Genomic DNA, 26,908 nt, shown 5'->3' with positions numbered 1-26,908 from the left:
ATGATAAATGAATATGTAGGTATTGCTCTTCATGTCCATGTGACACCAACCGGTGTATGGTTATTATTTATATTTAGATTAAAACTTTAAATAAATTATTATAATAACAACAAATGTAGAGTATGTCTACTCAAGTAAAAACATATTTACAGGAAGAAGATACTGAAGATCCCGTTGACCGCATGCTAAAAAAAACTGGTTGTATAGAATTACACTACAACGTTCAGGTATCAAGATTTTTTTGTTAAATTAATTAATTGATAGGTCGAATAATAAAAAATTTATTGCAGGAATGTATTGCTAAGACTCAAGATTGGCGAAAATGTCAGGATGTAGTGAAGAAATTTAAAGCTTGCATGGAAAAACATCAAAGGGAAAAAGAATTACAAAATAATTGAAACAGTATGGGTAAATTATTAAGAAGATTAAAGTATTTGATAACTAAAGGGTTGCCTAAGGAACCATATAAAATGGTACTAGTTGTTCGGACAGATCTTTCAATGAGCACTGGTAAAATAGCTGGTCAATGTGCACACGCTGCTGTTGAATGTTACGATCTTTGTAAAAATGATAAAATTAATGGAGAATATTTAGAATCATGGTTGATGGTTGGTCAACCAAAAATTGTACTAAAAACCAGCAGTGAGGAAAGATTAAAATCCTTGGCTAGCAATGCCAATAATCATGGACTTGTTACAGCTATTATTAAAGATGCCGGTAGAACTCAATTAGAACCTGGTACTATTTCAGTACTTGGTATTGGTCCTGGTCCTAACAGCATTGTAGATAAAGTTACATCACACCTTAAATTACTTTGATATCTTTTATAATCTCTTGTAAATTTTAAATAGTTAATAAATAAATTTAAATGTTATCAAGTCAACTTTATTACAATAAAAAAAATTATATTTTTTACTAATTAAATTTAGTGGAAGTCTATATTCGTTTACATGTGATTACATAGTCATAAAATATTTAAATCTATGTGTATAAATATTTAATTAATGAAAAAAAAAATACATGTTATAAAGGCGCGAAATATTAAAAAAAAATGTTTTGAGTTTATGTAATATTTTGTTTTAGCTGTAATCTATTTTCAGTGATGCATAAAATTAAATATTATATTTTTAAAACTAAAGTACTGATAAAAAATTATTTAAAATAAAAAATATTACACAAACTTGTCCAGTGTTCGTATGATAAAAAAATTTATAATTTTTCTTAAATAGTTATACTTACTTATAAACTAGTGTACCACTTTCGTACTGATTTGAGCAAGAATTTAATTATTATTATTATTATTATTTTCATAAAATTAAATGAGTAAATATATATTTATATTACACACTAGTTAAAATTTAATAAAACTACTTAGATTTAAAAACTATGTTACAGGAAAACATAAATGTGGTATTTAAAATTTAAAAATATCAACATAAATTCAAGTAATCACTAATTTGTTCGGTTAAATATTTAAAATAAACAATTTTTAAATGCAATTCATTTCTATAAACGCTTCTCTAATAACAAATTATTTTTTACATAAGCGATAGTCAATAATAATTACTTTATCGCAGTTAATTTATTTCCTCGCGATAATATATACTCTTTCTCGTTTTATGAGAATTGTAAGGCATTTTTAAAATCTATTTAATAAGGCTTTAACATGAAAAAAATATGAATAATAAACTATGTAACATTAAATTAAATATATATAAATATATGTGTATGTATGTATACAAGTAGATAACGTATTAGCATGATTAAAAAAAAATAAATACGGTTTGTCTTGATTCATGTTAAAGCTTTGCAAAAACTATAGTTACCGTTAAAAACAAATAGTCAAAAAAAATATTATTTAGACAGTTTTAAAAAATTGGACTGATAAATGTACAAAGTCAGTCTCAATTACCACAAAACAAGAGTATTTACCATTTTCGCTGAAATATTTGGCAAACGTACATCACATCAATTAATATTATTATTATTGTTGTAATAATTTTTTTTAAATTATGTTTAAAAAGAGTTTACGCTATAATTTTAGTAAGATCCGATGGCTCGACGTAGTTATTCAAAACATGCGGCGCTTCATTAAATTCATCCAACTCGTCACCGTTATCTGCACCCTGTGCAAGTAAAAAATATTGCTCGCTTCGTGTTGGCCATAATAAATGGGTCATTACACAGTAAGCATAACAATCTGCTGAATATGTAATTCCTAAAAAAAAATAATGACCAATGAATCTATTGCAGGAAATTAATAAGTTATTTTAGTTATTATAATGATAGTAATCACTTACCAAGAAGAAATTTAAACCTCCATAATGTACTTATTTGTAGCGCGATTAATGCAACTATTGGTAAATAAATGAACCACACAAGTGCCGATGCACCAAAGTGCAGCAGAAAATTTAATTTTTGAGTGTTGTGCTCATAAGTCATCGTGTTACGGAGCTCCAATAAAAACCATATCATTATTGCACTACGGAACAGTAAAATAAACCATCCGGGCCACGTTTGATATTCATCAATATCTTCGATAATGTCAACTTCCGTCTGTATCAACAATTAATTTATATTTATTATTCAATTATAAAAATATAATAAAATATGATAACATACCATATTCCAGACATACAGAAGAATGTGGACTACACCGTAACAAAACCATATCAAAAATACTAGGGGCTTCCAGGTTAATTCAATTCTTGTAACAGCCCATCCTTTGGCTAATAATAATAGTAATAACATAAATGTTGTCTGAAAATATAATATATATAGAGATATGAATAATAATAATTATTATTAAAATATATAATACATACCCGTGAAAGAATATCGAATATATCACCAGCGACTTCTAATTTTTCATATCCAATACCGTCAAATGCGAATTTCAGAACATGGATCAGTATTAAACAAATGGCAACAAGCTCTAGCAATAAACTTGCTGTAAAAAGCCTCGTTACTGGATGCCTTTGTAATCTGACGGCATATAATTGCAATGGTACTAATATTATGTAACACAAAAAAAATAATAAATACAATACGATGGTATTTTGCCGGTCGTACGAAAACTGGTAGGTAAAACTATTGAAGCCGCTGTTATTTGGATTTCCATTTACCAACCAAATATCATAGTCGATATTCATGCTGTCATTAAACCATTCCCATTTACATGTTTTGATATTACGATAACACGATACGATACTTATATACCAAAATCTTGGCTGTCCAAGGTCTTGTATTACATAAGTAAATTGATTATTTTTAATAACATTCCATGATAAATCTTCATCTGGACATAATTTACCTTTTGGACATGGTATTCTTCTGTAATATTAATATAAGAATTAAAAAATAAAATTAATAGTTTATTGTGTCATAGGGCTGACTATTAGCTACTATTAGCGTAAGCGTAAATTGTCATTTGCAATTTATAATTAAGGGGGTTCCCCCGTGTGACACCTTTTTTTTTTTTTTTTTCAGATAAGCCGATGAACTGGAATCTTGGAGGAAGTGCGCGCACTTTTTTTCGAGGCGAGTTTTTTCAGAGCGATACAACTTACGTTGTAATAAAGATTTTTATTCGAAATTTGTTTTACAAACTCTTGAAATATTAATAAATGAATGATAAAAAACTTAAAGTTCTATCTTTTCATTGGTCGTAAAAAAAAATTCCCAAAAAACGCTTATAAAACAGAGCCTCACACAGGGGAACCCCATCAAGTACTGAAAGTTTCTATGCTGGTATCATGAAAAATAATAATTTTACCTCAAGAAATCCTGACCATTGACATTGCACTGTGAATCATATGAACTGTCATTGAGAGTATTGAACATCATAGTGCATGCTGTGTTTTTATCTTCAAGTGTACGATTGCCATAGTACTCTAAAAAATGATTTCTATCCAAAACAGCAAGAGTTATTAGTTTTGTTGATGATGATATATTTGACTGTGATGCTGTTATATTCCCAAATATATAACCATACGAGTCACGTTGTTTGTGACGATCAGTCTGTTGGAATCCAAATTTAATGAGAAACCGAAAAAATTCATTGGTATTGAATGTACCGGTTACGTGAGTACACTGGCACTGATTTATTGTGATAAATAATTCAAAGATTCCAATCCATATAAAAAATATTACATGTTGATACAACATTTTGTTATAATAACAATAATTTCTTCACTATTTAATTATTATTTATAGATCTTGTGAGTGTATATACTTAGTAAATAATAAAAGATTATCGTGCTGATTTGTTATCATCTCACTACTTCTTTATCACTGATGAAAAATTTTTAAACTCGAAATATATAATGATTGATTATCACCAGCATTGTTACTTGATAAATATTAAAATTTTAAAAATAAAATCTGCTATTTACTTTTTAAACTTTAAATTTAAATATTGATTTTTCTCAGTCGATATAATAAGTCGAGTATTGTACTAGTATTTTTGTTGCGTTGTAATGCATTATTTCAATATGTATAGATTTTTTTACCCAAGTGTTCATTTCATTTTGTATTTGTGAGTGTGGTGACTGTTATAAAACATTTTTTTATTCTTAATTTTATAAAAATGTCCCGAGAGAAAGTTGTTGGAAATAACCTTTATATTTTTATTTGTTAATCAATTTAGATGTACTGAGCACATGACAGTAAATAAATCAAGAGCTGAATGCTCAACTATATAACTAAATAATGACACATGTTCTGCTCTGAACATCAGCGCCAAAGCTTTATCAGTTTGCCGGTAAAAACTCATACTCGGTTACTTGGTACTCCATAATTTCTCTTTGTACTCGGAACGATACGACTTACAAGAATATTTGAAATTATAAATAAATTTGCTATGAGTGTGAATGTAGCAGACATCAGAGAAATTTAAAATTATAAATGAATAGAGTAAATAATTAAAAAAATAAAATTTTAAAAAAATGCTAGTATATCTATGGCCGTGTTCGCTGGCATTTTTTTTTTGCGCAGGCGCTCTTAATTTGAATCTGCGCATGCTCAAAAAAAAGATGGCTATGACCGTGCGAACACGGCCCAAAGAAAGCACGCAATGAAAAAAAAAAACAAACAACGAGAACCAATGTTCTAACGCGCATGCGCAAACATTTAAAAAAATAAAAAATCTTCCAGAAGACATTCTGTAGAGATTTTTGTTTCTCTTTAAAGTATATATATATGTACAAAAATAAACATTTATTTTTCTCATTTGCTTTTTTAGAATAATATTTATTTTCTGTACGACAAATGTCATACGGGAAATAAATTTTATTGTGAAGAAGTAAATGGAAAATATAAATAATTAAAAAAAAAAGATTCATAATATATATCCATACATGTATATATTTTCATTATTTCTTTTTGTATATTTAACAGCATTAATGTTTATTATTTATAATATTTACCTGCATTTATAAGAATTCTTCTGCTTCTTTTTAAATATAGTTATTTCTCACTTTCTTATATATACTTATTTCTACTTATAGACTAAAATATTTAATTAAAAATAAAGAGAAGGTTTTTTTTTTCAATTATAAATGCTCGATTAAAAATAATAAAAGTAAAAATTTATTATTTAAAAAAAAAAAAAAAAAAGCGGCTGAGGACCGACTTCCTATACTGTGCGCATTCACCTACAATTGTATTTATTTAAAAATACAATTGTAGTGGTCTAAGCTATTTTCTTTTGGTAGAAAGAAAATAGCCCGTTTGGGAAACCTCGACACTGATAAAATACTCCGATAAAAATCCGATAGACCCGGAATCTATCGGTTTAAATCGGAGGATTTTATCAGTGATAAAACCCGACCAACACAGTGGTCACTCGATTGGTGACCAACAAAAAAACTAAATGACAATAAATACAAAATATTATACAGTACACAATTACAAAAATAAATACATAAAAAATATAAATACTAAAATTTTATAAATAAAATTTCTTAAAATTAAGACTTAAAAATAATACCCAGGCCCGGATATCGCAATAAAAAACATCACACACATTCATCATACAATTAAATAATAATCATACAAACTTAAAATTAAGAGGTAATGGGAAAAGGGGAAAAAATTAAATTAAATATAAGCAACCCAAACCATGCAACCCGAATAAAAAAAAAACAAAAGACAAACCATGCTATCAAACCCGAATAAAAATAAAAAACCATGCACAAGCCAAGCAATAATAAAAACATGCCACTCGTACTCATTCTTACAAAAAGAAATTATAAATTAAAATCTTAAATTATAAATCACTCCTACATCATCCATCACACTCACACAATAATACAATAATTATATTAAAGAAACTAAAATTAAGCTTAAATAAAATTAATAATAAATCTTCTTCTTCCTGGTCCTGGTCCTGGTCCTGGTCCTGGTCCTCCTCTTGGTCCTTGGCATCCATGGGCATCCTTCAAGTTAGGCATCCTTCTCGTTGACTGGATCTGAAACTAGAATATATACCCCAATAGATTAATACCGGGCATATATATTACTATGAAAAAAAAGAAGGATGTAGAAATAAATATGCACCAGAAAAAAATAATTAGAGCGGCGGTGTGTCCTTGGATCTGGACCACCTTGTCGTCAATGCTCAGCAGCATCACTGTCCTTGAAATTATTCTGGTCCTCATAGGCCAGTCATGTCAGAATAGATTCCAGTAGACTCTAGCTTAGACATGTCGTATAAGATCTACTAAACAGTAAATCCAAATTATGTACCTAAACCTGAAAAAAAAAAATATTTAGAAAAAAGAACAAAATTCAATTGAAAGCCCGAGTAACTTCAATAGGGTGAGGATTAGGTAAGTCTCCGAAATCTTGAAAAAAATTAGAAAAAAATTATACGTCAAAACCTAAAAAATAAAAAAAAATTATAAAATAAAAAAAAAATTCGTGGTGAAATTACGGAACCTTTAGAAATCTGTAAAAAAAAAACAAAATGTTGATTTCTAAACCTAAAAAAAAAAAAGATTATAATTAAACATGTCGGGGCGGTTCTCGTATCTTGTTTTATTTTATGATTTCAAAATAATAATGCTAATAAAACTGAACTGTACGTGTAGCATTAGGCCACCAGCCAATCGATAAATCGAATCCCCGTTTTGATCGCACACAAAAGTCACTATAAAATCACATCATTATCAATATCATCAATAAAACCATTGCAGTCAATATTAATATCAATTGTGTAATGTGACCTGCCAGGGCCAATTACACTATCATTATAAAATGATAATGGTATTGATATTAATTATGGCAGCAACAATAATAATGAAAATACCGATAATAACATGATAATGATAGATATTCTTAGAGTATACGACAAAAGAGGATCGACATCGATCAAACCGGAGGGTTATGCATACCAGCTCAGAAAATCAGCATAGATTAAAAATTAAAATTAAAAAAACTATAGGGTAACCTGACCAGTTGCAATAAATTAATTCATTAATTGGAGAAAAAAAAATGACTCTAAAAACAATGGCTCTACTTCTGCAAAAATGACTCTAATAAAAGTGACTCTACTTTTGAAAAATAATGACTCTAATAAACTTGAATCTACTTTAAAAAAAAAAATGACTCTAATTCTAAAAAAAATGACTTCAATTGTATAAAAAATGAATTGAATTAAAAAAATGACTCGATTGTTAAAAAAATGACTCTAATTGAAGTGACTCTACTATTATAAAAGTGACTCAAATCTCCATAACTTTAATTTTTAAAAACAGGGGGGAGGGGGGAGAGGACAAGTACATTCACATTGAATTAATCGATAAAAATAAAAAAAATAAAAAAATGGTTCCTATTTAGGTGACTCTACTATTTCAAAAATGACTCGAATTGAATAACGATAAAAAAAATTGAGGGTGAATGAGCATTTACATGAAATTAATTAATTGAAATCGAACCCCTTTTCGACCGCACATAAAAATTACTATAAAATCACATCATTATCAATATCATCAATAAAACCATTGCAGTCAATATTAATATCAATTGTGTAATGTGACCTGCCAGGGCCAATTACACTATCATTATAGAATGATAATGGTATTGATATTAATTATGGCAGCAACAATAATAATGATAATACTGATAACAACATGATGATTATAGATATTCTTAGAGTATACGACAAAAGTGGATCGATATCAATTAAAAATTTAAATTTAAAAAACGATAGGGTAACTTGACCTAATGCCAAGTCTCGATTAGTGGAAAAAACAAAACTGACTCTACTTCAGATAAATTGATGGTAAATTAAGTGACTCTACTGTTTAAAAATGACTCGAATTGAATAACGACAAAAAAATTAGATGTGAATGAGCATTTACATTAAATGAATCAATTGTAATAAAAAATATAAAACTAGCTCTAATTTAAGTGACTCTACGTTTTAAAAACTGATTTTACTTTTAATAAATTGACGCTAAATTAAATGACTCGACTGCTTTCAAAATGACTCGACTTAGATAACGAAAAAAAAAATTGAGGGTAAATGAGCATTTACACGAAATTAATTAATTGAAATCGAACCCCTTTCCGACCGCACACAAAAATTACTATAAAATCACATCATTATCAATATCATCAATAGAACCATTGCAGTCAATATTAATATCAATTGTGTAATGTGACCTGCCAGGGCCAATTACACTATCATTATAAAATGATAATGGTATTGATATTAATTATGGCAGCAACAATAATAATGATAATACCGATAAAAACATGATGATAATAGATATTCTTAGAGTATACGACAAAAGTGGATCGACATTCAATTAAAAATTAAAATTTAAAAAACGATAGGGTAACTTGACCTAATGCCAAGTCTCGATTAGTGGGAAAAACAAAACTGACTCTACTTCAGATAAATTGATGATAAATTAAGTGACTCTACTGTTTAAAAATGACTCAAATTGACAAAAAAATTAGACGTAAATGAGCATTTACATTGAGTTAATCAGTTAATTGAAATAAAAAATGGAAAACTAGCTCTAATTTAAGTGACTCTACTTTTTAAAAACTGATTCTACCTCTAATAAATTAACACTAAATTAAATGACTCGACTTAGATCATGATAAAAAATTAAACTACTTAAAATGACTCTAGTTCTGTGAAAATGACTTTAATTTAAATGACTCGACCATTAAAAGGTCGACTATAATTCTAATAACTCTAAATTTATAAAATTGAAATTAAAAAAAAATAATTGGGGTGTAAATACATGTGTGATAAAAAAGTGAGTGTATGTGTGTTTCACTGTTTTTTAAAACGATAATAAAAACTTGCGATAATAAAAATGCCATTTGAATTAAATTTTTTATATAAAAAAAAAAAAAAAAAATAATAAAATGGATTTTTAATGTGACTCTAATCAAATTAATACTACATACAAGCAATGCTAACGAGTAAACTCAAGACTCTACAGTGATTGACACCTGATCGAGTGCCAGGTGTCTTTTTTAATCTAAATCTATATTTATGAATTTAAGGGTAAAAAAATTAGGGGTATAGATTGGTGTGTAAATTAAAGTCGCCGTAAGCGAGGTTGTGAGTAACCTCAACTTACGGCGACGTGTAAGGTATGACTCGATTTCATTGAAGATGAACAGAGTCTCAGTGGGTAGTGTAAGGGGGGGTGTATGTGAATTTAAGCTAAAAAATAAACCCTATGCAAAATTGATTCTAATTTTAAAACCCCTGGACCAGTAACTTAAATATCTAATAAAACGTGACGCTAATAATTGAATTTAAAAAAAAAAAGGGGGGGGGGGGTAAATCACCACTCTTATAAAAAAGGGATAGGGTGATTCTAATTTAAAAAAAACCCAAGTTATTTAATTAATCTACTTCCCCGATCAGTCTAGTGACATCAAAACCCCAGTCCTACATTATTCCCCTTCTATATTTACTAACTTATTAATTAACGCAGCAAAAGTGACTCTAATTATTTAAATAATAATAATAATAATAATAAATGAAAAATACACACCGCTCTACAGACACTTAAACACTTAAAAAAGAAAAGTTTTGATCAGAAAAATTTTTTATGGATTGAGACCGGCACCCAAATCGCACCCGGGTACTCAAAGGGTGGGACAGAATAATCCATTAAAAATTAAAACTGATCAGGGAAAATTTCTTTTTTCAGCTTTTTATACATTAAAAAATGAAAAAAATAAATTTTTTTTAAATTTTAATGTATAAAAAAAATATTTTATATACGCTGTTATGGTTGGCCACCCATAACAGCGTAACAATATTTTTCGCCTTTAAGATCTATAGAGCGATATATATTTTTAGACTCTAATTCGCGTGAATTTAATTTGACCTAAATTATAAGAACCAAGTGTCCTTATAATCCCTAATACCCATAAACCCCCAGCTAAATCACTAGACCAATATCCCATTTCGCGGAAAAAAACCCAATACGAATTAATTAAAAAAAAAAGGGTAAGAGTGGCAATTGTTGGGGAAGGGTTGGTTGATTCTACAATTTAACGCGTGATTCTACTGAGAGAATACTCTCAACGAAAAACCTATTACTGGTCCACTAATTAATCTAATTACCCCGATTTAAAAATTAAAAATTATCCTAGCAATACAAGGGAGTGAGTTGGGTATACGCAAAGTGCGTATTTATGTGTGTGAGGTGGGTAAAAAATGGTGTGTTTAAATTGTCAACAGCAGAAGGCTATTGATAAAAAATCAATCTATACCCCATGTTAAATTAAAAAAAAAAAAATGATAACTCCAGAAGGAAGTTATTTAATTTATAAGAAAAAGAAAAAAAAAGTTTACTCGGTTAGTACTGCTTGTGATTCAAAAGACTCTAATTAAAATGAATTTAAAAAAAAAAAAAAAAAAAAAAAAAACCAAGACTAAGTTCAAATAACTAAATGACTCTACTTTCTAAAAAGTAACTTAATTTAAATGGCATTTTTAAAAATTGAATGAATTTACTTTAATTGAATTAAACGCGAATGCTTTTACTGTAATTTGAATGACTCTACTTTTAAAAAACTGGTTCTAATTTAAATGACTCGACTTGCAAAAAAACTCGAATTTGATTTATTAAAGAAAAAAAAAAGTGTTGAAAAATATGTAACTCTATTTCTAATAAAATGTGGGTTAATCTAATTTTAAAAAGCTAATGTGTGTATGTGTTTATGAATTTACACCCTATTAATTGAATTATTAAAAAATGACTCGAATATTACTGATTCTACTGATTTTAAAATAAATTTAACTGCTCAATTTAATTTAAACAAACTAAAACTAATGTAAACGACTAGACTTTAGTTAAAAAAAAAAAAAAAAAAATAACTGAATTCAATGCAAATGCTCAATTTCAATTAAAAAAAAAATATCGATAAAAATGACTCGAATTTAAATTTAAAAAACTGAATGTGATTCAAATGACTCGACACGAATTTAAAAAAAAAAATTAATTTCATGCAAATGCTCAATTTCAATTAAAAAAAAAAATATTGATTAAAATGACTCGAATTTAAATTTAAAAAACTCAATTTGATTCAAATGACTCGAAACGAATTTAAAAAAAAAAATTATTTTCATGCAAATGCTCAATTTCAATTAAAAAAAAAAAATATTGATTAAAATGACTCGAATTTAAATTTAAAAAACTCAATTTGATTCAAATGACTCGAACCGAATTTAAAAAAAAAAATTATTTTCATGCAAATGCTCAATTTCAATTAAAAAAAAAAAATATTGATTAAAATGACTCGAATTTAAATTTAAAAAACTCAATTTGATTCAAATGACTCGAAACGAATTTAAAAAAAAAAATTATTTTCATGCAAATGCTCAATTTCAATTAAAAAAAAAAAATATTGATTAAAATGACTCGAATTTAAATTTAAAAAACTCGATTTGATTCAAATGACTCGACACGAATTTAAAAAAAAAAATTATTTTCATGCAAATGCTCAATTTCAATTAAAAAAAAAAATATTGATTAAAATGACTCGAATTTAAATTTAAAAAACTGAATGTGATTCGAATGACTCGACACGAATTTAAAAAAAAAAAAAAATTAATTTCATGCAAATGTTCGGCTTGATATTAAAAAATTTAATACGAATGACTCGACTCTTATTTAAAAAAACTCAATTTGATTTAAAAGACTCGACTTGAATTAAAAAAAACCGAATTTGATTTAAATGACTCGACTATTAAAAATCTGAATTTAATTTATTGCAAATGGCTCGACTTTAAATTTAAGAAACTAAATTGAATTCAAAAGACTCGACTATTAATAACCGTAATGAATTTAAATTAAAGAAAAAAAAAAAAAGATACGGAACCGTTGATAAATATTAAAAAGTGCAATTAAATAAATGGATTATAATGGAAAATAGAAAAGAGAGTGAGAAATCAAAAAACAATAACAAACCTCAACAGAGAAATAACTTTATTTCCCTGCCGAACGATGCCAGTTGATCAGCTGGTAGGATGACAGCTAGCAGTTCATTGAGGCTGGTCAGTGTTCTTTGGTTCCATCCTTCCTTCCCAGTCAAGACATCAGAAAATAATTTTTCCTCGTTGGAATCCATTGATAATCTATCTAAACAATCAACACTAATTAATATATAAAAATACTGTTGACTTGTATATTGAATGGAGTTGACAAAAAAATTTAAAAAAAAAAATTGATTTTTTCAACTTGCGAAAACGCTAGTTGAAAAAAAAAATTTTTTTCAAAAATGACTAATGACGTCATTAAGGGAAAAAAAAAATTAAAAAAAAAAGTCAACAGAATTTTTAAAAATAGTTGAACACGTCGAAAACGATGCGTACACATCGAATGTCGGGTGCTAACTAACCCTTTCCACCCTAGCCGTTAGGACGCTCACTTCACCCCCACTTCACCCCCACTTACTAGTCGACCAGCGCAGAAAATAATTTCATTGGTACCCTTCTCTCTAGGCGCATGTGGAAGGGATCTCCGGCCAATCGCGCCCTTATCCCCTGACTACCCTCCCCCCCGCTCTCTAGCAGCTATGACGCGTTCCTCACTCTCCTCACCCCTAAAATCTGATGCAACCTTTTTTTTAATTTAATAATTTCTTAATATTAATAAAATTTTTATGTTTTTTATTCTAAAATCTATTTAATTCACATATAATAATGCATATGCAACTAATTAACGCAAATTCACATGCAAATGAAGCACGCGAACTCGTTTAATTGTCGATTAAAAAGTCTAGTCGATAAAAAAATGTGCTTTAATAATTAAATAAAATTATTATAGATCTTCTAATGTTTAAATAAGATCTATTTCATTTAATTATTTATATAATTTCGAATTCAGTGAATAAGTTTTGATGATATTTAATCAAACGTTAAAGTAAACTAGAATTCAAAATTAAAAGCACAAGTTCAAGTCTAAAAAATCTCCCGCGAGAATAAGTCGCGAGTTTCTCAGTGCGCATGCGATCTACGTTGGAAACAGATCAAAGAAACTTGTCGTTTCTCTACAAAAATACTTGACGTTGATAATAAATTTAATTATCAACCCTTAAAAATTTACTTATTATAATTTAATTAATAAACTAGTTTGTGTGTCCATCAAATTGCTAGTGAAAATATTAAAATGTGCAACAGTGGCCGCAGATCTGTCAACAATCTAACCTAAAGTTCATTTGTCCATAAAAACAAATCGAAGATATCAAGAATAAGACACGAGTAAGTAGTAATTGAACAGTTTACTGATTCAAAATCTATTATTTCATGTTCTTGAATATCCCTGAGTAAAAAGTCAATTTTTTAAAATTAATCAATCACGAATTACAACATAATCAATTGTCTTTCTTCTTTCTGAGGGATGAAACTTTTTCTACTTTTATATTTAAATAATTAAACCACGTAAATTTATTACTTTCTAACAAATATTAATTAATAATAATCTTCATTTCAGATATATAACAAAAAACAATTTTCATATTATATGTGCACATATATTTTTTTCATCAACTTATATGAGATTATTGATATGAGTTTATTTTCGCATGGGGTTTTTTCCGGTCTGAAAGAAATAATTCAGAAAGAAAAATTCCTGGCACTCTACAAAGGAAATTTTGCTCAAATGATTAGAATATTTCCTTATGCTGCCACTCAGTTTACCTCATATGAAATATGTAAAAAGGTTTGATGCTTATTTTTATTGTTATTTTAATTATTTACGCAAATAGTTATTAGAGTTGAGAAGTGACGGCGATGATTTATAAGTTTTCAATGTAAGTGACAAAAAAATCGTTTACTTTTAAAAACAAAAATTTATTTTGAGATACGCGCAGCTCATTCTCGCTGAAAATTTGTTACATTTAAACAGAAATTTAATTCAAAGAAAGACTCGACTTAAACATTCAAAAGATAATCTCTTACGATTTACGACTTCAATATAAAAAAAACTCAATTCAATGCAAATGCAATTAATAGCAACCTGATGGACACTCATACTAGTCCACCAATTAAATCATGACAAATTAATTGTTTAGGGTTAATAATTAAATTTATAATTTACGTCAACTATTTTAGTAGAGAAACGACAAGTTTTTTTGATGTCTTTCCAACGTAGATCGCATGCGCACTGAGAAACGCGCGACTTATTCTCGCGGGAGATTTTTTAGACTTGAACTTGTGCTGGTAGTTTTGAATTCTAGTTTACTTTAACGTTTGATTAAATATCATCAAAACTTATTCACTGAATTCGAAATTATTTTAATAATCAAATGAAATAGATCTCATTCAAACATTAAAAGATCTAAAATAATTTTATTAAATAATTGGAGGAAATTTTTTTATTGCCGACACTTTTTAATCAACAATTAAACGAGTTCGCGTGCTTCATTTGCATGTGAATTTGAGTTAATTGGTAAAATATGCATTAATTCATATAAATTAAATAGATTTTAGCATGAAAAACATAAAAATTTCATGAAAATTTTATTAAAAATTAAAGAATTATTAAATTAAAAAAACGATTGCATCAGATTTTAGGGGTGAGGGGAGTGAGGAACGCGTCATAGCTGTTAGAGAGCGGGGGGGAGAATTGCGCCCTTATCTCCTAGCTACCCCCCCCCCCGCTTTCTAGCAGCTATGACGCGTTTCTCACTCCCCTCACCCCTAAAATCTGATGCAATCATTTTTTTAATTTAATAATTCCTTAATTTTTAATAAAATTTTTATGTTTTTTATTCTAAAATCTATTTAATTTACATATATTAATGCATATGCAACTAATTAACGCAAATTCACATGCAAATGAAGCACGCGAACTCGTTTAATTGTCGATTTAAAAGTGTCGGCAATAAAAAAATGTGCTTCAATAATTAAATAAAATTATTATAGATCTTCTAATGTTCAAATAAGATCTATTTCATTTAATTATTTATATAATTTCGACTTAAGTTATTACGTTTAGATGATAATTAATTAAACGTTAAAGTAATCGACATTTTAAAACTAACGGCACAAGTTTAAATCCAAAAAATCTCCCGCGAGAATGAGTCGCGCGTTTCTCAGTGCGCATGCGATCTACGTTGGAAACATCAAAGAAACTTGTCGTTTCTCAACAAAAATAGTTGACGTAAATTATAAATTTAATTGTCAACCTTAAAAAATTTAAAATGTCTTGTATTATCTGACGCTGATTGAATTCATAATAAAGCAAACCTGTACTGATAATTAATTTTCATTTTTTTTTTATCTATTACTATTTTTATTATTCATCGGTATTTCTTGGACAGTCATTGCATAAATAGTGAGCCAGGTACTTCATACAGTAAAATTGGAGATAATCAAATGAGAAGAATGAAAAACCAGCATATGGTATCATGCCCAGTATAGTTGGCCAAAATCCACGATACAATGCCGTTAACCCTCCTTCCTAAAATAATTATATTATGATAAATAAATATAATTATATTTTTTAACTGACTTGTAAAACTCACGTCTTTGAAAATAGACATTACGGTGTGGACAATCCGGTGTAAATATGCTCACCGGTCACTTGAAATGCAAGTCTAGCTCTGATAGTATCCAGAGGATATGTCTGAGTAACTGACGTCACTCCAGCACATAATCCAGCAATAAATTTGTCTCCATGAGAATTTTTACCAAACACCGTTCCTAAATACTGCAAATATTTAATCAGATAACTCTTAAAATACTGGATTTATAAAAAAATTTGCGGATACCTTTTTTGTAGGAAATTTAATTCTCGACAAACTTGGTCTTATGTATTTTTATCGCATCTTCAATAATTTAGCCGTTGTTCAAGTTTTTTGCATCAGCAAATAAACAATTCTATGAAAAATTTTATATTTTATCTGAAACTATGATTCAAATTTTAGAGATACGATAAAAATATACAGATACACTTTTGTAGAGAATTTAATTCTGAGAAAAAAAAACATTTGCACCTTTGTACGTAAACTCAATAGTTGTGATGTAATTTGCAGAAAAAATTTACCTGAAATAAAAAATGACCTGGGGTCAAATATCTGTTGTAATAAAATAACTATTTGCGTAAATAATTTAAATAACAATAAAAATAAGCATCAAACCTTTTTATATATTTCAAATGAGGTATACTGAGTGGCAGCATAAGGCAATATTCTAATCATTTGAGCAAAATTTTCTTTGTAGAGTGCCAGGAATTTTTCTTTCTGAATTATTTCTTTCAGACCGGAAAAAACCCCATACGAAAATAAACTCATATCAATAATCTCATATAAGTTGATGAAAAAAATATATGTGCACATATAATATGAAAATTGTTTTTTATTACATATCTGAAATGAAGATTATTATTAATTAATATTTGTTAGAGAGTAATAAATTTACGTGGTTTAATTATTTAAATATAAAAGTAGAAAAAGTTTCATCCCTCAGAAAGAAGAAAGACAATTGATTATGTTGTAATTCGTGATGATTAATTTTTAAAAATTGACTTTTTACTCGGGGATAATAAAGAACATGAAATAATAGATTTTGAATCAGTAAACTGTTCAATTACTACTTACTCGTGTCTTATTCTTGATATCTTCGATTTGTTTTTATGGACAAATGAACTTTAGGTTAGATTGTTGACAGATCTGCGGCCACTGTTGCACATTTTAATATTTTCACTAGCAATTTGATGGACACACAAACTAGTTTATTAATTAAATTATAATAAGTAAATTTTTTAAGGTTGACAATTAAATTTATAATTTACGTCAACTATTTTTGTAGAGAAACGACAAGTTTCTTTGATCTGTTTCCAACGTAGATCGCGTGCGCACTGAGAAACGCGCAACTTATTCTCGCGGAAGATTTTTTAGACTTGAACTTGTGCTTTTAATTTTGAATTCTAGATTACTTTAACGTTTGATTAAATATCATCAAAACATATTGACTGAATTCGAAATTATTTTAATAATTAAGTGAAATAGATCTTATTCAAACATCAAAAGATCTATAATAATTTTATTTAATTATTAAAGCACATTTTTTTATCGACTAGACTTTTTAATCAACAATTAAACGAGTTCGCGTGCTTCATTTGCATGTGAATTTGCGTTAATTAGTTGCATATGCATTATTATATGTGTATTAAATAGATTTTAGAATAAAAAACATAAAAATTTTATTAATATTAAGGAATTATTAAATTAAAAAAAAGGTTGCATCAGATTTTAGGGGTGAGGAGAGTGAGGAACGCGTCATAGCTGCTAGAGAGCGGGGGGGAGGGTAGTCAGGGGATAAGGGCGCGATTGGCCGGAAATCCCCTCCACTTGCGTAGAGAGGGAAGGGTACCAACGAAATTGTATTTTGCGCTGGGCGACTAGTAAGTGGGGGTGAAGTGGGGGTGAAGTGAGCGTCCTAAGGGCTAGGGTGGAAAGGGTTAGTTAGCACCCGACATTCGATGTGTACGCATCGTTTTCGACGTGTTCAACTATTTTTAAAAATTCTGTTGACTTTTTTTTTTAATTTTTTTTTTTCCTTAATGACGTCATTAGTCATTTTTGAAAAAAATTTTTTTTTTCAACCGGCGTCTACGCAAGTTGAAAAAATCAATTTTTTTTTTTAAATTTTTTTGTCAACCCAATTGAATATACAAGTCAACAGTATTTTTATTTATTAATTAGTGTTGATTGTTTAGATAGATTATCAATGGATTCCAACGATGAAAAGTTTTTTTTCTGATGTCTTGACTGGAAGGAAGGATGGAACCAAAGAACACTGACCAGCCTCAATGAACTGCTAGCTGTCATCCTACCAGCTGATCAACTGGCATCGTTCGGCAGGGAAATAAAGTTATTTCTCTGTTGAGGTTTGTTATTGTTTTTTAGTTTCTGTCACTCTTTTCTCTTCTCCATTATAATCCATTTATTTAATTGCACTTTTTAATATTTATCAACGGTTCCGTATCTTTTTTTTTTTTTTTCTTTAATTTAAATTCATTACGGTTTTAAATAGTCGAGTCTTTTGAATTCAATTTAGTTTTTTTTAATTAAAGTCGAGCCATTTGCAATAAATTAAATTCAGATTTTTAATAGTCGAGTCATTTAAATCAAATTCGGTTTTTTTTAATTCAAGTCGAGTCTTTTAAATCAAATTGAGTTTTTTTAAATTAGAGTCGAGTCATTCGTAATAAATTTTTTAATATCAAGCCGAACATTTGCATGAAATTAATTTTTTTTTTTTTTTAAATTCGTGTCGAGTCATTTGAATCACATTCAGTTTTTTAAATTTAAATTCGAGTCATTTTATTTATTTATTTATTTTTTTAATTGAAATTGAGCATTTGCATGGAATTAATTTTTTTTTTTTTAAATTTGTGTCGAGTCATTTGAATCACATTCAGTTTTTTAAATTTAAATTCGAGTCATTTTATTTATTTATTTATTTTTTTAATTGAAATTGAGCATTTGCATGGAAATAATTTTTTTTTTAAATTCGTGTCGCGTCATTTGAATCACATTCAGTTTTTTAAATTTAAATTCGAGTCATTTTCATCAATATTTTTTTTTTTAATTGAAATTGAGCATTTGCATGGAATTAATTTTTTTTTTTTTTAAATTCGTGTCGAGTCATTTGAATCAAATTGAGTTTTTTTAATTTAAATTCGAGTCATTTTATTTATTTATTTTTTTTTTTAATTGAAATTGAGCATTTGCATTGAATTCAGTTATTTTTTTTTTCTTTTTTTTTTTTACTAAAGTCTAGTCGTTTACATTAGTTTTAGTTTTCTTAAATTAAATTCGAGTAGTTAAATTTATTTTAAAATCAGTAGAATCAGTAATATTCGAGTCATCTTTTGATAATTAAATTAATATATCTATTATTGGGGTGTGAATTCATAAACACAAATTTCACATTAACTTTTTAAAATTAGATTAACCCACATTTTATTAGAAATAGAATTACATATTTTTCAACACTTTTTTTTTTTTTTTTAATAAATTAAATTCGAGTTTTTTTGCAAGTCGAGTCATTTAAATTAGAGACAGTTTTTTAAAAGTAGAGTCATTTTAATTACAGTAAAAGCATTCGCGTTTAATTAAAGTAATTTCATTCAATTTTACAAAATGCCATTCAAATTAAGTTACTTTTTAGAAAGTAGAGTCATTTAGTTTTTTCAACTTAGTCTTGGTTTTTTTATTTTTTTTTTTTTTTAAATTCATTTTAATTAGAGTCTTTTGAATCACAAGCAGTACTAACCGAGTAAACTTTTTTTTTCTTTTTCTTATAAATTAAATAACTTCCTTCTGGAGTTATCATTTCTTTTTTTTTAATTTAACATGGGGTATAGATTGATTTTTTATCAATAGCCTTCTGCTGTTGACAATTTAAACACACCATTTTTTACCCACCTCACACACATAAATACGCACTTTGCGTATACCCAACTCACTCCCTTGTATTGCTAGGATAATTTTTAATTTTTAAATCGGGGTAATTAGATTAATTAGTGGACCAGTAATAGGTTTTTCGTTGAGAGTATTCTCTCAGTAGAATCACGCGTTAAATTGTAGAATCAACCAACCCTTCCCCAACAATTGCCACTCTTACCCTTTTTTTTTTTTTTAATTAATTCGTATTGGGTTTTTTTCCGCGAAATGGGATATTGGTCTAGTGATTTAGCTGGGGGTTTATGGGTATTAGGGATTATAAGGACACTTGGTTCTTATAATTTAGGTCAAATTAAATTCACGCGAATTAGAGTCTAAAAATATATATCGCTCTATAGATCTTAAAGGCGAAAAATATTGTTACGCTGTTATGGGTGGCCAACCATAACAGCGTATATAAAATATTTTTTTTATACATTAAAATTTAAAAAAAATTTATTTTTTTCATTTTTTAATGCATAAAAAGCTGAAAAAAGAAATTTTCCCTGATCAGTTTTAATTTTTAATGGATTATTCTGTCCCACCCTTTGAGTACCCGGGTGCGATTTGGGTGCCGGTCTCAATCCATAAAAAATTTTTCTGATCATAACTTTTCTTTTTTAAGTGTTTAAGTGTCTGTAGAGCGGTGTGTATTTTTCATTTATTATTATTATTATTATTTAAATAATTAGAGTCACTTTTGCTGCGTTAATTAATAAGTTAGTAACTATAGAAGGGGAATAATATAGGACTGGGGTTTTGATGTCACTAGACTGATCGGGGAAGTAGATTAATTAAATAACTTGGGTTTTTTTTAAATTAGAGTCACCTTATCCCTTTTTTATAAGAGTGGTGATTTACCCCCCCCCCTTTTTTTTTCTTTAAATTCAAGTATTAGCGTCACGCTTTTATTAGATATTTAAGTTACTGGTCCAGGGGTTTTGAAATTAGAATCAATTTTGCATAGGGTTTATTTTTTAGCTTAAATTCACATACACCCCCCCTTACACTACCCACTGAGACTCTGTTCATCTTCAATGAAATCGAGTCTTACCTTACACGTCGCCGTAAGTTGAGGTTACTCACAACCTCGCTTACGGCGACTTTAATTTACACACCAATCTATACCCCTAATTTTTTTACCCTTAAATTCATAAATGTAGATTTAAATTAAAAAAGACACCTGGCACTCGGTCAGGTGTCAATAGCTGTAGAGTCTTGAGTTTACTCGTTAGCATTGCTTGTATGTAGTATTAATTTGATTAGAGTCACATTAAAAATCTATTTTTTTTTTTTTTTTTTTTTTATATAAAAAATTTAATTCAAATGGCATTTTTGCGTAAAAAAAACCCTGGCACTATGTCAGGCGGTCGCGTTATTTAATTGTTAGTTTTTTTGTAATATAAATCTTGATCTTCTGAGCTGGTACGCATAACCCTCCGGTTCGATCGATGTCGATCCTCATTGGTCGTATACTCTAAGAATATCTATCATTATCATGTTTTTATCGGTATTATCATTATTATTGTTGCTGCCATAATTAATATCAATACCATTATCATATTATATAATGATAGTGTAATTGGCCCTAACAGGTCACATTACACAATTGATATTAATATTGACTGCAATGGTTTTATTGATGATATCATAATGATGTGATTTTATAGTGACTTTTGTGTGCGATCAAAACGGGGATTCGATTTATCGATTGGCTGGTGGCCTAATGCTACACATACGGTTCGGTTTTGATGGAAATATATTACGTAGTTTTTATTATTGCTTAAAAAATCAGACAAACACACATACACACTTTTCTATCACACATGTATTTGCACCCCAATAATTTTTTTCATTTCAATTTTATAAAAGTAGAGATTTGAATTAAAGTCAGCTTTTTTATGGCATAGTCATTTAAATTAGAGTAATTTTTACATAATTAGAGTCATTTTAAGTACCGTAAGTTTTCAATGGTTTTAATTTCAATTAATTGATTTAATATAAATGCTCATTCATCCTTAATTTTTTTTATCGTTATCTGAGCCGAGTCATTTAATTTAGCGTCAATTTATTAGAACTAGAGTCAGTTTTATTGGTATCGAGTCATTTTTTAAACAGTAGAGTCACTTAATTTTGCTTCGATTTAATAAAAGTAGAGTCAGTTTCAAAAAGTAGAGTCGTTTTTTAAATTTCACTTTTTAATTGAGGTTGATCTATTTTCGACGTATACTCTAAGAATATCTATTATTCTCATGTTGTTATCGGTATTATCATTATTATTGTTGCTGCCATTATTAATATCAATACCATTATCATTTTATAATGATAGTGTAATTGGCCCTGGCAGGTCACATTACACAATTGATATTAATATTGACTGCAATGGTTTTATTGATGATATTGATAATGATATGAGTTGATAGTAATTTTTGTGTGTTGTCGAAAGGGGATTCGATTTTAATTAATTAATTTAATGTAAATGCTCATTCATCCTCAATTTTTTTTTTCGTTATCTAAGTCGAGTCATTTTGAAAGCAGTCGAGTCATTTAATTTAGCGTCAATTTATTAAAAGTAAAATCAGTTTTCGAAAAGTAGAGTCACTTAAATTAGAGCTAGTTTTATATTTTTTATTACAATTGATTAATTTAATGTAAATGCTCATTTTCCCCTAATTTTATTTCATCGTTATTTAATTCGAGTAATTTTTAAGACAGTCGAGTCCTTTAATTTAACGTCATTTTGATAGGAATAGAGTCAGCTTTTAAAAAGTAGAGTCATTTGAGTTAGAGCCATTTTTTAAAAATTTTTCTATTTTTTATTTAAATTTATTAATTAACTTAATGTAAATGCTCATTCACGTCTAATTTTTTTGTCGTTATTCAATTCGAGTAATTTTTAAGACAGTCGAGTCCTTTAATTTAACGTCATTTTGATAGAAATAGAGTCAGTTTTGTTTTTCCCACTAATCGAGACTTGGCATTAGGTCAGGTTACTCTATCGCTTTTTAAATTTCAATTTTTAATTGAATGTCGATCCACTTTTGTCGTATACTCTAAGAATATCTATAATCATCATGTTGTTATCAGTATTATCATTATTATTGTTGCTGTCATAATTAATATCAATACCATTATCATTTTATAATGATAGTGTAATTGGCCCTGGCAGGTCACATTACACAATTGATATTAATATTGACTGCAATGGTTTTATTGATGATATTGATAATGATGTGATTTTATAGTAATTTTTGTGTGCGGTCGAAAAGGGGTTCGATTTCAATTAATTAATTCCGTGTAAATGCTCATTCATCCTTAATTTTTTTTATCGTTATCTGAGCCGAGTTATTTAATTTAGCATCAATTTAATAGTAGTAGAGTCAGTTTTATCGGTATAGAGTCATTTTTTAAACAGTAGAGTCACTTAATTTAGCGTCAATTTAATAAAAGTAGAGTCAGTTTTCAAAAAGTAGAGTCACTTGAATTAGAGCCAGTTTTTTTTTTTAATTTTTTATTACAATTAATAAATTTAATGCAAACGCTCATTTATCCTCAATTTTTTATCGTTATTTAATTCGAGTCATTTTTTAAATAGTAGTCTTACGTAATTTAGCATCAATTTAGTAGTAGTAGAGTCAGTTTCATCGGTATAGAGTAGTTTTTATTAAAGTAGAGTCAGTTTTGTTTTCCCCGCTAATCGAGACTTGGCATTAGGTCAGGTTACCCTATCGTTTTTTAAATTTCAATTTTTAATTGAGGTCGATCTACTTTCGACGTATACTCTAAGAATATCTATTATTCTCATGTTGTTATCGGTATTATCATTATTATTGTTGCTGCCATAATTAATATCAATACCATTATCATTTTATAATGATAGTGTAATTGGCCCTGGCAGGTCACATTACACAATTGATATTAATATTGACTGCAATGGTTTTATTGATGATATTGATAACGATGTGATTTTATAGTAATTTTTGTGTGCTGTCGAAAGGGGATTCGATTTTAATTAATTAATTTCATGTAAATGCTCATTCACCCTCAATTTTTTTTATCGTTATTCAATTCGAGCCATTTTTTAAATAGTCGAGTCATTTAATTTAGAGTAAATTTAATAGAAGTAGAATCAGTTTTTAAAAAGTAGAGTCACTTAAATTAGAGCCAGTTTTTTTGAATTTTTTTTTATTTCAATCGATTGATTTATTTTAAATGTACTTTCACCCCCCCCCCTCCCTTCCCCCATCATTTTTTTTTTTAAATTAAAGTTCTGGAGATTCGAGTCACTTTCATAAAAGTAGAGTCACTTCAATTAGAGTCATTTTTTAAATAGTAGAGTCATTTAATTCGATTCATTTTTTATACAATTGAAGTCATTCTTTTAAAATTAGAGTTAATTTTTTTTTTCCCCAAAAGTAGAGTCACTTTTATTAGAGTCATTTTTGCAGAAGTAGAGTCATTGTTTTTAGAGTCAGTTTTTTTTTCTCCAATTAATGAATTAATTTATTGCAACTGGTCAGGTTACCCTATAGTTTTTTTAATTTTAATTTTTAATACATGCTAAGATACGAGAACCGCCCGACATGTTTGATGATAATCTTTTTTTTTTTTTTAGGTTTAGAAATAATTATTTTTTCTCGTTTTTTTTTTTTTCTATAGATTTTTCGAGATTACGGAACTTCATAATGAATTTTTTTTTTCTATTTTATAAATTTTTTTTCTTTTTTAGGTTTGGACGCATAATTTTTTTCTAATTTTTTTCAGTAGATTTTTAAGATTCCAGAGACTTACCTAATCCTCACCCGATTGAAGTTACTCGGACTTTCCATTAATTTTTTCTTTTTTTCTAAATGTTTTTTTTTTTCAGGTTTAGGTACATAGTTTGGATTTACTTTTTGGTAGATCTTTTATGACGTGTCTAATCTAGAGTCCACTGGAATCTATATTGACATGACTGGTCTGTGAGGACCAGATTAATTTTGGAGACAGTGATGCTGCTGAGCATTGACGACAAGGTGGTCCAGATCCAAGGACACACCGCCGCTCTAATTCTTTTTTTCTGGTGCATATTTATTTCTACATCCTTCTTTTTTTTCATAGTAATATATATGCCCGGTATTAATCTATTGGGGTATATATTTTAGTTTCAGATCCAGTCAACAAGAAGGATGCCCAACTTGAAGGATGCCCAGGGATGCCAAGGACCAAGAGGAGGACCAGAACCAGGACCAGGACCAGGACCAGGACCAGGAAGATTAGTTATTAATTTTATTTAAGCTTAATTTTAATTTCTATTATATAATTATTGTATTATGGTGTGAGTGTGATGGATGATGTAGGAGTGATTTATAATTTAAGATTTTAATTTATAATTTTTTTTGTAAGAATGAGTACGAGTGGCATGTTTTTATTATTGCTTGGCTTGTGCATGGTTTTTTTTTTTTTTTAATTCGGGTTTGATTGCATGGTTTTGGTTGTTTATGTTTAATTTAATTTTTTCCCCTTTCTCCCATTACCTCTTAATTTTAAGTTTGTATGATTATTATTTAATTGTATGATGAATGTGTGTGATGTTTTTTATTGCGATATCCGGGCCTGGGTATTATTTTTAAGTCTTAATTTTAAGAAATTTTATTTATAAAATTTCAGTATTTATATTCTTTATGTATTTATTTTCGTAATTTTGTACTGTATAATATTTTGTATTTATTGTCATTTAGCTTTTTTGTTGGTCACCAATCGAGTGACCACTGTGTTGGTCGGGTTTTATCACTGATAAAATCCTCCGATTTAAACCGATAGATTCCGGGTCTATCGGATTTTTATCGGAGTATTTTATCAGTGTCGAGGTTTCCCAAACGGGCTATTTTCTTTCTACCAAAAGAAAATAGCTTAGACCACTACAATTGTATTTTTAAATAAATACAATTGTAGGTGAATGCGCACAGTATAGGAAGTCGGTCCTCAGCCGCTTTTTTTTTTTTTTTTTTAAATAATAAATTTTTACTTTTATTATTTTTAATCGAGCATTTATAATTGAAAAAAAAAACCTTTCCTTTATTTTTAATTAAATATTTTAGTCTATAAGTAGAAATAAGTATATATAAGAAAGTGAGAAATAACTACAGTTAAAAAGAAGCCGAAGAATTCTTATAAACGCAGGTAAATATTATAAATAATAAACATTTATGCAGTTAAATAAACGAAAAAATATGAATTATGAAAAAATATATATATTTATGCATATATATTATGGATAATTTTTTTTTTATAATTATTTAAATTTTTTATTCACTTCTTCTTCAAAATATTTATTTCCTGTATGACATTCGTCTTACCGAAAATGAATATTACTGTGAAGAATTAAATGAGAAAAATTAATTTCAATTTTATATATATATATTTATTTTAAAAAGAAAAACAAATCTCTGCAGAATGTTTTCTGAAAAATTTTTTATTTTTTTAAATGTTTGCGCATGCGCGCTAGAATATTGTTTTTTTTTTTTTTTTTTTTTTTTCATCAATTCTAATTTTCCTACAGTGAGCAATTCTGATTTAAATAAGAAAATACCCCTTTTTTATTTTGAATTTAATATTTTATTTATTAATGTATGTATGTAATTAAGTACAAATAAACAAAAAATATTATTATTATTATTATTATTATTATTATTTATTGTTTATTGGCCATGAAGTTGTAACTCCTTGCGGCCATCCAAAACAGATACATTTAATCGTATAATATACATTATTGTTATTAACAAAAGTGATTATTTACATTTATTGATCATATTTATTCATATACATACTTATATTTACTTAATAATAATAAATATCAAAGAAAATAAAAAAAGAGAACGAAATATCATTAAAAAACTACTTCTGGGTGACTAGATCAGTAAATTTTTAAATGTTCGCGCATGCGCATTGATAAAACTATACATTCCTACTTATTGACAAGTGTATG

The 26,908-nt window shown here is 27.9% G+C and overlaps 2 protein-coding genes, 2 long non-coding RNA genes and 1 pseudogene across 4 annotated transcripts; 2 read left to right on the top strand and 3 right to left on the bottom strand.

The window, feature by feature from the left end:
- The first annotated feature begins 152 nt into the window (after nt 1-152).
- Nucleotides 153-967, top strand: LOC130666963 (peptidyl-tRNA hydrolase 2, mitochondrial-like). The gene is made up of 2 exons (XM_057468312.1): nt 153-227; nt 291-967. Exon 2 carries the CDS (start codon nt 405-407, stop codon nt 816-818), a length of 414 nt encoding a protein of 137 aa, XP_057324295.1. The 5' UTR covers nt 153-227; nt 291-404; the 3' UTR covers nt 819-967.
- A 600-nt stretch (nt 968-1,567) lies between these two features.
- On the bottom strand, nt 1,568-4,713 carry LOC130666958 (transmembrane protein 145). Its single transcript, XM_057468309.1, has 5 exons — nt 3,776-4,713; nt 2,826-3,333; nt 2,623-2,760; nt 2,301-2,556; nt 1,568-2,218 (listed from the first exon to the last, which is right to left on the bottom strand). The coding sequence occupies exons 1-5, from the start codon at nt 4,165-4,167 to the stop codon at nt 2,028-2,030; spliced, it is 1,485 nt and encodes a 494-aa protein (XP_057324292.1). The 5' UTR covers nt 4,168-4,713; the 3' UTR covers nt 1,568-2,027.
- A 909-nt stretch (nt 4,714-5,622) lies between these two features.
- On the bottom strand, nt 5,623-12,861 carry LOC130666964 (uncharacterized). The gene is made up of 3 exons (XR_008989769.1): nt 12,456-12,861; nt 6,559-6,753; nt 5,623-6,476 (listed from the first exon to the last, which is right to left on the bottom strand). It is a non-coding gene; the product is annotated as an uncharacterized LOC130666964 (long non-coding RNA).
- A 2,511-nt stretch (nt 12,862-15,372) lies between these two features.
- LOC130666961 (solute carrier family 25 member 16-like) lies at nt 15,373-17,326 on the bottom strand (annotated as a pseudogene).
- A 649-nt stretch (nt 17,327-17,975) lies between these two features.
- LOC130666955 (uncharacterized) lies at nt 17,976-25,907 on the top strand. Its single transcript, XR_008989768.1, has 3 exons — nt 17,976-18,380; nt 24,809-25,003; nt 25,086-25,907. It is a non-coding gene; the product is annotated as an uncharacterized LOC130666955 (long non-coding RNA).
- Nucleotides 25,908-26,908: the final 1,001 nt, after the last annotated feature.

The sequence above is a fragment of the Microplitis mediator genome, chromosome 4 (genome assembly GCF_029852145.1).
Source record: "Microplitis mediator isolate UGA2020A chromosome 4, iyMicMedi2.1, whole genome shotgun sequence".
In the NCBI taxonomy this organism is placed as follows: domain Eukaryota; kingdom Metazoa; phylum Arthropoda; class Insecta; order Hymenoptera; family Braconidae; genus Microplitis; species Microplitis mediator.
This window is presented reverse-complemented; position numbering and strand designations above follow the sequence as displayed.